The following is a 14,082-nucleotide window of genomic DNA, read 5'->3' on the forward strand; positions in this document are numbered from 1 at the left end:
TAAAGCTGCTGTTTTCTTTTCTGGCAGAAATATCCTGTGAATTTAGTGAGCAAACTTGTGTCAGTTATTCATTTTCTTACACATACAGACTTCTTCAGAATTGTGAAGTCCACAGCCACTTAATGCTTTAACTAAGAGTACCCATCCAGCAGCCTTACTATGCAGAGGATGAAAAGCAATTCAGAGGTTGGCCGCTAAACTAAGATCTGCTCTCTTGCAGACTTCACTTGCACCCTTCCTGCATAAGTCAGACAGCTGGTGTGTCCCCATGTACAATTCATTATTTATGCTGGAGTAATAAGAGTAAATATGTATTAGAAAGCAAAGCATGTCCAGGGTTAGAGGCTTGTAAATAATAAAAAAAAGTTTACATCTCTGCATATATTTCCCAGGGCATGGGGTATCTTCACGCAAAGGGGATTGTACATAAGGATCTGAAATCCAAGAATGTTTTCTATGACAACGGGAAAGTTGTGATCACTGACTTCGGATTATTTGGAATTTCGGGTGTGGTTCAGGAAGGAAGGTAAGTGGAGGTTTCGACGTTTGGTCCAATTCTAGAATAATAAATAGTGATCAAATAGGGAAACATTTTGATGCATTACACAGTACAAGTAAGGAGCGTTGATTGCTTTAGTACGTACACACATTTTTGGAATATGCACTTTTTCTTCGTTTGTTTTTTTAACAGAGTTCTTTCTACAGTGCCAGTAGCACAGAGCTAGGAAGTTGGGTATGGAGTAAGGCTCAGAACACAGAACAAGGAAAACTTTAAGCTCCAAGAATAAGCTGGAGAGTCAGGCTAACACCTGCATATTTTTTAATATGGCAAGAAAATTAGAAAGGAAATGTCAGTGAAAACATTTGAGTAAATAAAGTCAAGGCATTAGGTGAAGCACAGATATGGTCCATACACTGCTTCTTGGCTGAAGCAGTAGTGTTTCAGTACCACTTCTTTCTTTTGAACTCAGGAGGGAGAATGAATTGAAGCTGCCTCATGACTGGTTATGCTACCTGGCCCCTGAAATTGTTCGTGAGATGGCCCCTGGGAAAGATGAAGACAAGCTGCCTTTCTCCAAAGCTGCAGATATCTATGCCTTTGGGTAAGAAAGGAACACCTAAGAGTACAATGGGAGCTTACTAAATGAGATTTGTTACAGACCTGAGCCTTGTGAGTCAGTGGTCCTCTTCTCACAGACTCAGGATTCTAGCTAGGATGCATTTTTCTCACCTACTACAAAAGTCATGCGCGGGAGGAGTGTGTGGTGGGAGGGATTTGCTACATAGGCTTATACACCTTCCAGAGCTTATCTGAAGAAATTAGAACAGTGTCAGGCTTTTGTATCTTTCTCTTAAGAGCAGGCAATGGCTTGATCTGTCTGTTGATGTTGCAGGACTGTGTGGTATGAGCTCCAAGCAAGAGAATGGCCTTTCAAGAACCAGCCTGCAGAGGCGCTCATCTGGCAGATCGGAAGTGGCGAAGGAGTGAAACAAGTCCTTGCAACTGTTAGTTTGGGGAAAGAAGTCAACGTAAGTACCTCAGTTGCAGGAATCCTTCCGTATAGCTATTTATCAGGAAAAGAGGAAGCTGCTTAAAGACGAAATTTATTTTACTCATATTATAACTCTAAAGATAAAGGGCAGGATTGAGAACAGGTTAGAATGGGACACCAGGTTAGATACTGAGCCTCTGCCTGTAACTGTCATACAGAAGTGGACATCCACTGATACACAGGATACTGTTTGTTTAATAGAGGTCTTGGACATTCTCATAATCAGTATCTCTGGTTGGGCTCGCACAAATCACAGCGCTCAATCAGTTGCTTGGTCTGCACAGTTGACCTGTGAACTAAGTGGAGATAATGAGCCACAAATATCATTTGCAGGAAATTCTCTCAGCGTGCTGGTCATTTGATCTCAGTGAGAGACCTAGCTTCACTGTCCTCATGGATATGCTTGAAAAACTGCCAAAATTGAATCGTCGGCTCTCCCACCCAGGGCATTTCTGGAAGTCTGCTGAGTGAGTATTTGCTGCTGTTAAGAATATTTATGCCACTCAGAATTTGCTAACTGATCATTTCTGAGCTTTTTTTTGCCTTCTTGGGGGCTGTCAAACCTCTGATGGGAGAGTAACAGTGTGCTGTTCTGCTCTTCTAGTTACTAGGAAATTATGCAATTAAGCTTACATGCTTCAGACAGTTAATTTCCTACTCTAACATATTCACATCCCTCCTTCAGCAGATTACTTATCTAGCTTTATGTTTGGTTTCAGAGAGTATCTATCAACAGTATTGGAAAGGGCCCACACTGACCCCAAAATGGTTAGAATAATGGCTGGTAGTGACTGAGGAAGGGAAGGACCAAAGAATGTGCCACCATTTTCCTTTGAAACTGAACTGTCAAATTTTGGAAGAATCCTAAGTTTGTAGCCTTCCTCAAGGAGCATGTGGGGGAAAAAATCCAACCCCCTCCTCCTCTTTACAGAAAAGTGCCCAATTTGCACAAGCAGATAAAGAAATGCAGCGTTAGTCCTGACTCAGAATAGTTGATTTCTGGGGAAAAACCGAAGTAGGTAGTAAGCACGTGTCAAGTGATTTCTAAATCCTGAAGATGCAGTAAACTGACAGCTAGGAATGAGTGGCAATGTTTGGACTGAATCTTTTAAGTCCTTGCCAGATCGTGATACATTCAAAGTCAGTTTCTGTGTTGCAATTGGGAAAGAAAGGTCTCATACAATCAAGCATCAGTACACTGTCAAAACTGGAAGAGGTCCCTCAAACACCTGATTGTACATCCCATGACGCCTGTTATGACAGACCAGACCAGAATATAAAACTCATTCCAGTTCAGACTGGATGAGCATAAAGCCAGAAGGCCTAAAACTTTCAGCCTCCCTTCTCACGAATAACCTGTCACTCTCAGAGAAGGATGGTTCCCAGTTCCACTTCAACCAAAAGCAAGTGGAAGCAAAGCAGATAAAGTTTCTGGAGCCAAGAGACTGAAACCCCCACCCCAGACCAGTTTTATGTCGGTTGTCTAATTTCCACTGCTGACTGCTGTTAGCCTGAGTAATTCCAATGGATTTCAGTGAACAGGCTGGGCCTGCAAGCCCCAGCAAAAGACAGCCGGTCTCGTTTCAGGAACACGCTTAGGGTTTCTGTTAGGCACAAGGTTATGTTTTGGTGACCTCAGTGTTTGTAAAGTCTGCAGGAGATCAGACACATTTGTGACGAGTGCCCATTTACCACGTACTTTGCTTGGTGTTTCTTTTCATCTACTGAACCGCTTATATTTATTTTCTCTTTTCTCCTTTTTTTGATGTTTAATCTACCCTTTTCTTTCCCATAAGCATTCACGATCTTCCTGCAATACCTTATCATAACTAACCAAACGCTTCTGTTTGCTTATATGGTGACTGTCATGGCATTTTGTGCTTTGGTGGGTGTGGTTTGTTTGGGGTTTTGGTTGAAAATTTCGCCATTTGTCTCTTGTGCAATTTCCCTAACATTTGTACTGGATCCCTGATACATTATGATCTCTAACAACTTTAAAATGTGGAATGCTTCTCCAAGACTGTGGCCTCATCTTTATACAAAAGGACATATTATCATCAATGATTGAACACCTACTAGCCACTCACTGATAAGTAGAACTGTCTGGTATTTTTTCCTTGCACTAGACAGGTATATACGTGTATCACAGCACTCGTTTTAAAAAAGTACAACAAAGGGTTGAGATAGCCTTACATTTGGCAGTTGTTCTTTGCATCAGTGACTGCCTTTGTGTGCTGTGGCACAGTTGGGATGCAAGGTGACTTTCTGCACCCCGAACGCTCACTAGTCCAGCAGAGCTGTCACGGCTGCACTTCAGTCCTTGTGATTTCAATTGTCTAGATTTTTTAAAATAAAAATTTAAAGAGAAACCAACAGAATCTGAGCTAAAAAATGGACCTGCATGTAATTACTATACTTCTTACCTGTCCTTCAGTCATAATTTAAGAGAAACATTTTTTTTTTACTCTTCTGGCCTAAAGCATACCAAACCCAATTTCCAGGCACAGCTTGTGTTGGCCAGATCTATACCCAGCTACCTTGAGTACATGCTTTTCATTTATCCGCTCCTTCAAGTCATCCAGCTTCACTTGTGACATTTCCTCTTATTTTTTTTTTAAAGTAATCCTCCCTTGCCTCAAAGGAAGACTTAAGTTGTGTATTTAAGTTGTGTTATGTTATGTTATGAAGACAGCAATTCTTTTGCCAGGAGATTTGCATGATACAGCAGTGTCCTTTGGTAATATTTTTTCTTTTCTACAGAAACACACTGTACTCCAACACTATGGTTCTGTGTGTCAACACTTTCACGCCCTCATTTCTCTGTACAGTAAGATCCACTTGTGTTGGATCATTAACTCTGATGACTGATTTGACATCTCTTCACCTACCTAACCAGACACATAGAGCAGACTGAGAGCCCAGGCTGTCTACACATTCCCATGCAGACAATCACACTTTCACATTGTCCTCTAACATCACATTGGAAATGAACTTGAAGTAATGCTTCCCATTTGGGCAGTCAGTTCGTGAGAATGCTCAATTCCAGAGCAATTTGCCAAGTGATTCTTTTGGATTAGTGTTTCCATAGGGAGTTATTCTTGAACAGCTTGTGGAACTGCAGAACCATGTCTTATGTAGTAGCTACCCTAATTATTTTTCGCTGGGGAAGAGGACCAACCCCCCCCCCCCCCCCCTCCAGCCCCACAAGTGGTTCATGTTGATTTGCATACATTACTACTTTTTCAAAGCATTTAATAGGGGAGAAGTACTTTAAGTGTCAGTATTAATTATCAGCATTGACAGCTGAATTAGTGCTCATTGAAAGGAAAGCGCAGGCAGCTCAGTTGTTCATCCCCTGCAAACTGCGTTATACTCAAGTCACACTTGGGAGGCTCTCTGTAGCCATGCCAGCCAGAGACCTACTCACATTCAAAGCCCTCTAAAGACATGTTCACATCCCCTCTGACAAATCCTTTGAGAAACTGCACTAACCTCGTGCTTTATTCTGGTGTAAGCTTTATAATATGTAGTTCTCAAGGGCTTGCTTTAAATAACTGAAAACTAACTCTCATGGTGTCTTTTTCCCTTCCCTCCCGTATTTCTTTGTAGGTTGTAGCTACTGGTGCAATAATGGGCTCCACCTTGCATGCTTCCATGTGTTGTATCCTAACCGGCAACTTGGACAATCACCTTCCATTTAAAAAAGCAAAAACAAACCACGAAATTAACCCATGGACATAATCAACACTTTATCCGAATTCTCCTTTTCTGCCTTTTTCCGCTTGGTGTGGGCTGTTAGCTTGAATAACAACTTCTGTCTGCAAGAAGTTACTGTCTAACAACGTGGCCATCTTTCACTTCTGAAGCATTTCAGCAGGCTGTAACTTCCTCCTGGAAAGGGTCTAGTGATGTGCTCTCTAACTAACCAGGTGCAAGCAACAGTGAGTGCTGTGTGTCCTGCCCAGCAGGTTGGGGGTTTTCCTGAAAGTGGTGTGATTTGTGCACGTTCTGCAAGTCCCGCGAGGCAGAGGGGTGCAGTCTCCTAGCTGCAGTCTGAGGTTATGCCTGTCATCCTTAGTGCTGGACTGTGGCTTTGTGACTGAAGGTAACAAGTACGTTTTCACAGGCACAGCCGGTGACTGACTGAACGCTCCACTTGCACTGCAAACCAACAAGAGTTAAGGGCCAGATTGTGCCAGTTCTCCCTTGGGACCAGAGCCAGCCTGGAAGCCAGGGTCAATTTTGTCAGGGGCTGGATGAAGCTGGTGCAGTTCTTGAGTGGAAAGAAGGATGGTCCTTGCTCTGCTGGGAGCAGATCGCAGTCCCTTAGCCTACCAGGGACCAGGCCACAAGTGGTGTCCAGAACTGGCCCATGTGGGTCAGCTGGGATCAGCCGCAATGCAACGTAAAAGAGGAGGAAAGCAAGAGCACCCTTCAGTTCCTCCTCCTCTTGCAAATCTAGTGCTTTGAATTTTATGATTTGCTTCTGTTTACATCCCCTGTTCAGCAAAATGTCTGACTTAACCTTAGGGGCTTTGCAGATTTGTAGGTAACACAGCAAATATGTGCCTTTTTTTAGAAAAGGTCTTTTTTCATTCTTTACTGATTCATGATTTTGAAAAAATACCTTGCTTCAGAGAGGAGAAGATAGGGACAGAGGAGAATATGCACCAAGAACCAGGGAGGCTTCTACTGTCTTCAGTGAGGACAAATACACCCACCTACTCATTCTCTCAGAAAGTCTGCTGCAAGAGCTCACTTATTCAGGCTGTCTGCTTTGCTGTCACCTGAGAGTGTGTGTGTGTGTAGGAAGGCATTTTGAAGTGAAAATATTTCTAGCTATGCTAACACTTTAAGAGTGAAGGAAAAAGACATCTTTATGCACTTGCTACAGTCTATAAAGAGGAGCAAACGGGTTCGAGTTTGTTCTGTTGGAGTTTTTTTAATCGATTGATGTACCTTGTCAAAAAAACCCTTTCTCTTAAAAAGAAAATTCTGTAAGTAATTTTTTCCTTCCCTTCTACTTCAAGGAACTAAGTGCCCATTGAAAACAAGTGTTGGGCTTCTACCCACCTTAGGTACTTATGAAAACCTCCTGTTTCTCCAATTTGAGGCAAATCAGATTTGTGCTGTACATGTCCACTGATGAGGTTAGCATGAATAAGTTCATGTGTTTACTGCTTAATTACTTAAGCTTCTTTTCTGGGTGATCTGAAGTTGTATGAGATCAGGTTCTAACCCATTTTAGTTCCTTTTATAGGACTGTAGCTTTGTAAGAAAAATTAAAAATAACTTACTCTTCCCCTCCCTTCTCCTCTCCCTCCCCACTCTTTTCAGCATTAACAGTAGCAAAGTTGTCCTGCGTTTTGAAAGATTTGGCTTGGGAATCCTGGAACCAAGTAATCAAAAGATATAGCATGGTGTGTAATTGTCTTGTGATAATGTTGTCTGCCTACTTACACAAAGCATCAGAAATCTTCACTGAATCTACCAAGCTATGAAACTGGTGCAGCCACAGCTGAAAGCCGCACGACCATCAGTTCACAGTCCTGTGTTGTTTGTAAAGTCTGAATTCTGCCTGAGCACCAGCAGTTATTTAAAGAATGTTTACATGATACTTTTGTGTGAACTATATTTTTTTAAACATAATAAACAGTGAATCAAGTTTAACTACAGCCATTCTCAAATAGCACTGAAAAAAGAACTATTTCTAGTTCCTTCTTGTGTTTATGGTAAATAGGAGCTATCTTCTGCCTTCAAAGCATTTGTTTTCCCCAAGAGAAATGGAACTGGATTGTTTCAGAATGCCAATGCACCTAGTACAAGGGGTTGGAGTTTGAGATTGCTTTTTTCTTTCATTAAGGTAAAAATCTATTGCACTGTGATTTGCCCAAACCAATCACTGAGCTCTGAGGTTTGCTTCAGCAGGGTTGGTCCAAGCTCTGGGTTACCTTGACTTAAGTTACACTAGTACAAATCTACTTCTGATAGGAGAGTTTCTGATCATGTAAGCTGTGCCTCAGACTCAAGCACTCTTCTACACAGAACTCACAATAAAAGCTGCTTGTTCTCCTACAATCCTGTAGAAAGCTTAAGACTTGCTGGCCTTTGAAAAAAAAAACCCAAACAATAACAAACATGACTTGTTATAGCTTCGCACACAGGGGCCAAGTTCTTCTTTTGAAGTTTTGAGCACAACAAGTTCTAGCCCCTGAACTGGCAGCATTTCTAGAAATACAACAGTGACCGACCAGACTTGACTCTTACTGCCCCAATCACCATTTCACGTGTAGAAGAAAAGACATTTTCCAGAGCTGCAGGGAGAGGCAAGGCAAGGGAAAAAGCCATCCCTAAATGATGCATGAAATAAGGTCTTGATGCACTGAGCTTGTTAAGAGATTCAAAGTCACCCCCCCCCCCCCCCCCCGCCCCTGAGTGTTGCTGGCTCCTATAGCCAGTCACTTTTAAGTTTGTAAGCAAGCTGTTTGTTTTAAAAAATTTAGGACTAAAGCAGTTGTTTGGGGGAAAACTAAGAGTGACAGAAATCTTGCAACCAGGAAAGTTCTATCTTGGTCTAGAGGACCTGACTCAACCGAACAGCTCAGACTTGTTTCAAAGGTGAATTTTAAGACAACAACCCCCCACACACCCCCTCTCCAATGTGTAACGTGCAGGTTATAAAGAATACATCTGATTACCGCATTTAAGGTGACAGGTGCATTATCCCACTGCAAGTGAACTGCAGGCAGCATTAGCGAAGGCTCCTTTGTGCTTCCCATTCATATTCCTCTGCCAGCCAGGGCAGTGGGAGAACCCTCATTACACAATACACGTTCAAATCCTTTCTGGCCTCATAATACTTCGTTTTGTTGAGATGGTTCATAAGGGCTCCCTGGAAGCCACCAAATTTCATTTCTCCAACAGCACTAGTACATTACACACCCCACTCTATTCCTTTCACTGTCATCACAAGGGCTTGACATGAGGATCACAGAGCAGAGCTCTGAATTCCTCTGTAAGGCAGGCAAAGGGACAGGCACTTAGTTTGGCTACTTAGAGGTGGCTGACTTCTGCAGAAAATTACATGGCAAAGAAAATTCCTGAGTTCTGTTGAGCAGAGTGTTTCACTCCTACTATGTGCAAGTCAGTTATATTCTTTTACAAATATTTTTGATAGAGCGACTTTTAAAATGTGTCGCAGATATAAAAGAAAAAATTGGTTTGGTGGTAGCCAAGCGTGGCATCGTGGTACTCTCTTGACCTCCTTCCTCTCCCCCACCTTTATAAAGCAAATAAATCCCCTCCAACTATACCATGTATTTAACCTACACCACTTGCTTCTCTTCAAGACTTGCTACTGTTTGTTCTCTCACAATAATTTTGTGTCAGCAGTTTTAAGCAGAAGTTGTTTTCCCAGCAAATACTGCTTAAATAACTACAGCACAACACAAACCTAAAGCGTGGAGAAATGTGCTGCTTTGCACCAGTAATATTACAAACCCATCGGCCGAAACCCTCTGTAGGCTTCACTGTGCATCTTGCCTTAGAGAAGAGCCAAAGCTGCTGCTGGATGCAAATTGTTGCTCTGTAGCCTGCAGTGCTGAACAGCCCTTCAGCTAACTCTGCGTTTGAGGGTGGCAGCAGCCTTGGTGTGCTCCTCACTATTTATTTCTGCCATCTTTGTGCATAAAACAGGTCCCAAAAGCTGGGACGCACAGAACTTCTCAGTGTGGGAACTAGTGGCCCAACTTGCAAACAGACAGGGGCTCCTTGTGTGTTCATCAGCAGTAATGCTGCTGTGCAAATGTACAAGAACTATGCTGGGAAAGCAATATATTCTCAATTTTTTTTCTAATAAGATGACTGGCTAGGAGGACAGCCAGCACCGGATGACCAGCCAGATTAAAACAAAATAATAATAAAAAAAAAACAACAAGAAAACTTATCAACCATTTGTCCTTCCTACGACTGCCCTCAGGTGCAATTCAAACACTGTCTGCGAAGACTTTCCAGACAGAGAGCTGCATTGCCCCTTGCTTTTAGGCAGGGCTTCCTCGCCTGTTTCAGCAGGGCCACTTGCCTAGAACCCAACGTCCCTTCGTGCTGCACTTCAAAGCGTGCTGAACGCTAACAGGAGACTGATCCCCCGCTGAGCACTGCCCGGTGGTGCCCCGCTGGGAATACTGCCCTACTGCTCCAGTCCTGGGTTTCAAAACCTGCCTTTAATCATGAGATTTGGGATTCTAATTCAACCTGACCTTGGTTTTGTGTTTAACACCCATAAATTGCTCTTGAAAGCAAAACCCAAGCCTCCCGGACCCAGTATATCCGAGAGGAGAGACTGGTCACTGTCTCTGGGATGATTTTTGTTTTAATCAGCTGGTGTAAGACATGGCAATCAACCAAAACCGGTGGGGTTGTACAGCTGTGAAGAGAGTGGAGCTCTCTTGTCCCTCAACATGTTGCAAACCAAGCGACAGTCGTTAGGTTGCATTGTTTTGTGGTCACACGTACTGTCTCCTTGTGTGCTGGTGTAAGGGCGTGAAGCACGGTAAGCCTGTACCAATTTAGAGTTGTAAATGTGAAGCTGGCTGTACAATGCTGCTACAAAAGCCACACGTCAGTAGTGAATGTAAATGGAGTCTGTAATATGGTGAAAATGGACACGTTTTCTTTTCAAATGTGATGTAAACTTTGTACAGTAAAAAATTTTTTTTATATTTTCTATCAACTGAGTGTCTTCCAGAATTGCTATTAAATTAATTAAAAATTGTTAGTATTAACAACAGTTTCTGTATTAGTTTATGCAACCAGCAAAAAAAAGAAAAAAAAAATAAAAGAGTGCACTCCATGCTAATGAAATTCTGGATATGTAGGAATCTTTTCGGTGAATAAATCTTTGCTCTGGATAAAGCAAGTGTCAAAAAATTGGGGTTTAATCCCCCCCCCCCCCCCATCTACTTGTAGCCGAACCAAAACACGAGCAGATTTCCATAGTGACCCACTAACACATCGCACTGCCTAGAACACCCGCTGCTGGAGGATTTGCAGGACGCTGAAGCGTTACACATCACGCAGCGGGGAGGCTGCGAAACCCCAGTGCGGAGGACTAGGCTTTCAGCTGGTGTCAGGTCCTAGGAAGGTCACAAGCAAGAGAGAAAGCCGAAAGCCGTGCTCGGTGCCTTTTTGCTTGCTCTCACCTAGTCAAGTGTTGGCCTTTGAGGAAATGACGGGCTGCCTCCCAGCTGAACTTTCTCTAAGTAGTGGGAGATACTCTCTGTGGTTTAAAGTTAGGAATTCAAGGCAATACATTTAAAAGACCAGAAACCGTGGGAGGCGTGTAGGAAGAAAGAGAAGTGGATGGACAGAGAGGACCGTCCTACAGTGACGTGTCGACTGATGCACAGGGAGGTCACCAGCTCCATCGTCACTTTTACTGCGGTTGTTCGCCCTCGCCTCCCTGCCCTTCGCTTGTCTTGGGCGAAGCAGCAGAAGGGCAATTTCCTGTCATTTCCCCATTTCCTTTGCCAATCTCAAGAGCCTGACAGACACGGGGCGATACAAATGGGACGGGTCAGCCTTTGGGGAGTCAGCAACCAGAGTGGGACCCTCGCGATGGGCGAGGGCAGCCCCGGTGCGCAGCCCCCTCTGTGGCACACACAGGAACCCACAGGAGAGCACAGACCCCCGGGCACTGCCAAGGCTGGGGGGCATCGTGCCGCAGAAGCTGTGCTGAAGCCATCCTGCCCTGCCGAGCTCAGCGGACCTGGGCCGGTGGGGGGGATGACAGGGAGGCAAACGCACGTGAAAAACCCTTCTCTGAATTGGGCAAGAGTAAGCAGCTATCGTGACAGACAGTGGTCCTGTTTCTAGAAATCCTGTTGCAACAGAGAAACTCTTGGAATAATGTGCTGAAGCAAAGGGTGACAAAAGTCTCAGGTTCAGCTCATGTAAGAAAAAAAAGTAAGATTAGGAAAAAAAAAATAAATCAGTATTACAGCTTGGTCTATAGCCCTTGCTGTGTCTTAGAGCTTGCTTTCACTTGACTGACTTGTTAATTTACGGCCTTTGAGCTTTCTTCCCATTATATTAGCTGTCAATCACTGACATCCTTCCACAAATGAGATTACAAGTGTGCGTCTTTTTGGCAAGCATGGTTCATTTTGTTTCACAAGTCAAATTTAAGAGGCCTTCAGTTACAGTACAGCTGACAAACTGTTTCTTCAGCTTGTATAACAGGCTGAAGCACCAGGCTGTTCACTGCCTTTTTGCTGTAACTCGGCTTCTTACAACAAATCGCGTCAAAAAGAAAACGGCGAGAGGGCAGGCGTGGGCTTTCTCCGAAGCTCCTGCAGCCTCCTGCACGAATCCTTCCCTGGGATTTGATTGCCTCCTCGTGGCTACTGCCGTTAATTGCAGCTCTCTCCCCCCTGCCCCAATGTACGACGCCAGTTTAAGAGATGTCGAGTCCGTTTGCAATCACCAAAGTTTTCCCTCCTGGGTATGAATGAGTCACGTTATTTCGTGGTTTAAGAACGCCGTCATTTAGTTTTCTTGAAGCGCTAAACTATGTTGAGAAGCTGCCTCCCACCCACATGCCACTCCAGGCTGTTCCTCAGACCCCGCTCGCCTTTTCCCCTCCTTGCTCTGCGCCCCACCAGCGCCTGCTGCCCGGCCGGTTCGCACGGATTAGCCCTCCCTGCAGGTAAACCCGACCTGGCGTCCTCCTGTCCCACGGTCATCCCTTCCACCGACTCCCCAAGGAGGCAGGAGCTCCGCCGTCTCCCCTCCGCCACCAGTGAACATCGGTGGGTTCGGTCACCCACGGGCTCTGCAAAAACTCCTGGCACACATGCAACTCCAGCCCCGCGCAACTATGGGGAACTGGGCCACCTCCAGCCCCGCACGACTGGGCACCTGCCCGGCCACTGGCCAGAGCCGTGGCGGCACCCAGAGCTTCCCAGCTCCTGCCACAACCTTTCCACCTGCGGAGCCGGGGGAAAGCTCTGCCAGCGAGACACAGGCTGCTTTGCTCTCCTCAGTGGAAGTGACATTGGAGTGTGTTAATTAATCCCAGGAATGTTACGCTGCTGCCAAACAGCTTTATGCTGAAAATAATGGCAGCATTGTACTGTCCCACAGGGAAAAGGCCAAGGCATTATAAAAGTGCAATTTTACATTTCATCCATCTTATCTAGATCTTTCATATGCCAACAATAAAAAGGTAAGTTGAGCTTTGCTGTTTTTCATAAAGAATAAGAAATAATGAATTTAATTCTCAGTTAATCTTGAAGGGCAAGGGTGTTTTAATTTAAAACAAAACAAAACCAAAAACCCATTGTCAAGCGTAAAGGTTCTATTCCACCAGCTGTGAACTACAACAGTTTGATATTTGCCTGGCCACAGTTACATCCGAGCAATTGCAACCTGGTTGTCTGAAGCACCAGCAAAGCAAGGCCCCTCTCCCCTGGAAGAGCAGCAGAAGGCAGCCAGCAAACAGGGGAACACGGGCAGCGCCTGCCTATAGAGAAGCGGCTCCCTGTGCAAGTGCTCTTGTCTTGGATCAAGAGGCACTTCAATACTGTCGCTACATGCGGAGTGGCTCAAATTGATCTGCAGAGAGAAGCAGCACATGGCAGCACCCTGGTGATCACTAGGTCGCCCTGCCAGCTTCTGTCAGAAAAAAGTTCTAATTCCTACCAAAATAACTGCATGATGCCCCCACACCACCTTTATTCCCATCGAGGACTTACAGCAAGGGTTGGTCTTACTTGCTTTGATACGAGGATTTTGTGTCTCTGGGGGTTTAGACTCCTCGTCACTCTGAAGGCAGGAGAAGAGATTGCACTCCATGTAAGCCCACGGTTTGGGCAAAAACCCAGTCCCCAACACCTTGCTGAAGCACTCGTGGGGGAAGGAAGACCTCAGTCCCCCAAGCAACACATCGCTCTCCCAGGGCAGGACTTCACAATAAGCAAAGTCATTTTACATTGTCGCTTTTTGCACCAGCTGACCCTGGCAAAGTCTGTACGGTCACCAAGACCCCTCAGCAGAGAGCTACGCTGGGGCCCTCTTTTGAGGCTTTCTAAAGTGACGTTCAGTTTCAGACGGGCCCAGAGCTCAGCCCTCGGGTTTGAGGCAGCTGTGACAGAACAGCCTGAAGAGCCAAGAGCTAAACCGTTGAGACCCCATCCACCGTTTTTCAAGTTCACGACCAGGAGAGCAGATGGTATCTGCAGGTACGTTGTTAACCAGGACAAAGACTGGAACTCATTGTGCTTCAGGCAACAGCCAGGCATTTTCTGAGATCGCACAAAAATCTCCAACGCCTGACAAGCATTAATGGTTTGCTGTCCCTTCCGATCCAGCCCTGCTGGAGGCAGGGTCAGCAAAGCAACCAAAGGTTCGTAACGACTCTAGTAACAAGTGGTAACTGCCACACTAACCACTGCGGGTTACAACCCACCAAGTCTTCCCTAAGACCCGCTAGATGACATGAGCAGCACCGGATCACTTACCTTACAGAGCT

At 44.8% G+C, this 14,082-nt stretch overlaps 1 protein-coding gene across 9 annotated transcripts in view; it reads left to right on the top strand.

Moving 5' to 3' along the window:
• The window catches only part of KSR1 (kinase suppressor of ras 1), a 74,955-nt gene extending 64,348 nt beyond the window's left edge, over window positions 1-10,607 (top strand). For 4 of the 9 annotated variants that reach the window (XM_010573839.1, XM_010573840.1, XM_010573846.1 and 1 more), the window contains 5 exons: window positions 393-526; window positions 972-1,103; window positions 1,395-1,530; window positions 1,887-2,020; window positions 6,891-10,139. In XM_010573839.1, the coding sequence (XP_010572141.1) occupies window positions 393-526; window positions 972-1,103; window positions 1,395-1,530; window positions 1,887-2,020; window positions 6,891-6,969 (615 nt within the window). In that variant the 3' untranslated portion in view covers window positions 6,970-10,139. Of the gene's footprint in view, window positions 1-392; window positions 527-971; window positions 1,104-1,394; window positions 1,531-1,886; window positions 2,095-5,162; window positions 6,476-6,890; window positions 10,140-10,520 lie in introns of those variants that run through there. The other 5 variants (XM_010573848.1, XM_010573845.1, XM_010573841.1 and 2 more) reach the window with 4 other exon arrangements.
• The last annotated feature ends 3,475 nt before the right edge of the window (window positions 10,608-14,082 follow it).

The sequence above is a fragment of the Haliaeetus leucocephalus genome, unplaced genomic scaffold, assembly GCF_000737465.1.
Source record: "Haliaeetus leucocephalus isolate CR32 unplaced genomic scaffold, Haliaeetus_leucocephalus-4.0 Scaffold395, whole genome shotgun sequence".
Taxonomy (NCBI): Eukaryota; Metazoa; Chordata; class Aves; order Accipitriformes; family Accipitridae; genus Haliaeetus; species Haliaeetus leucocephalus.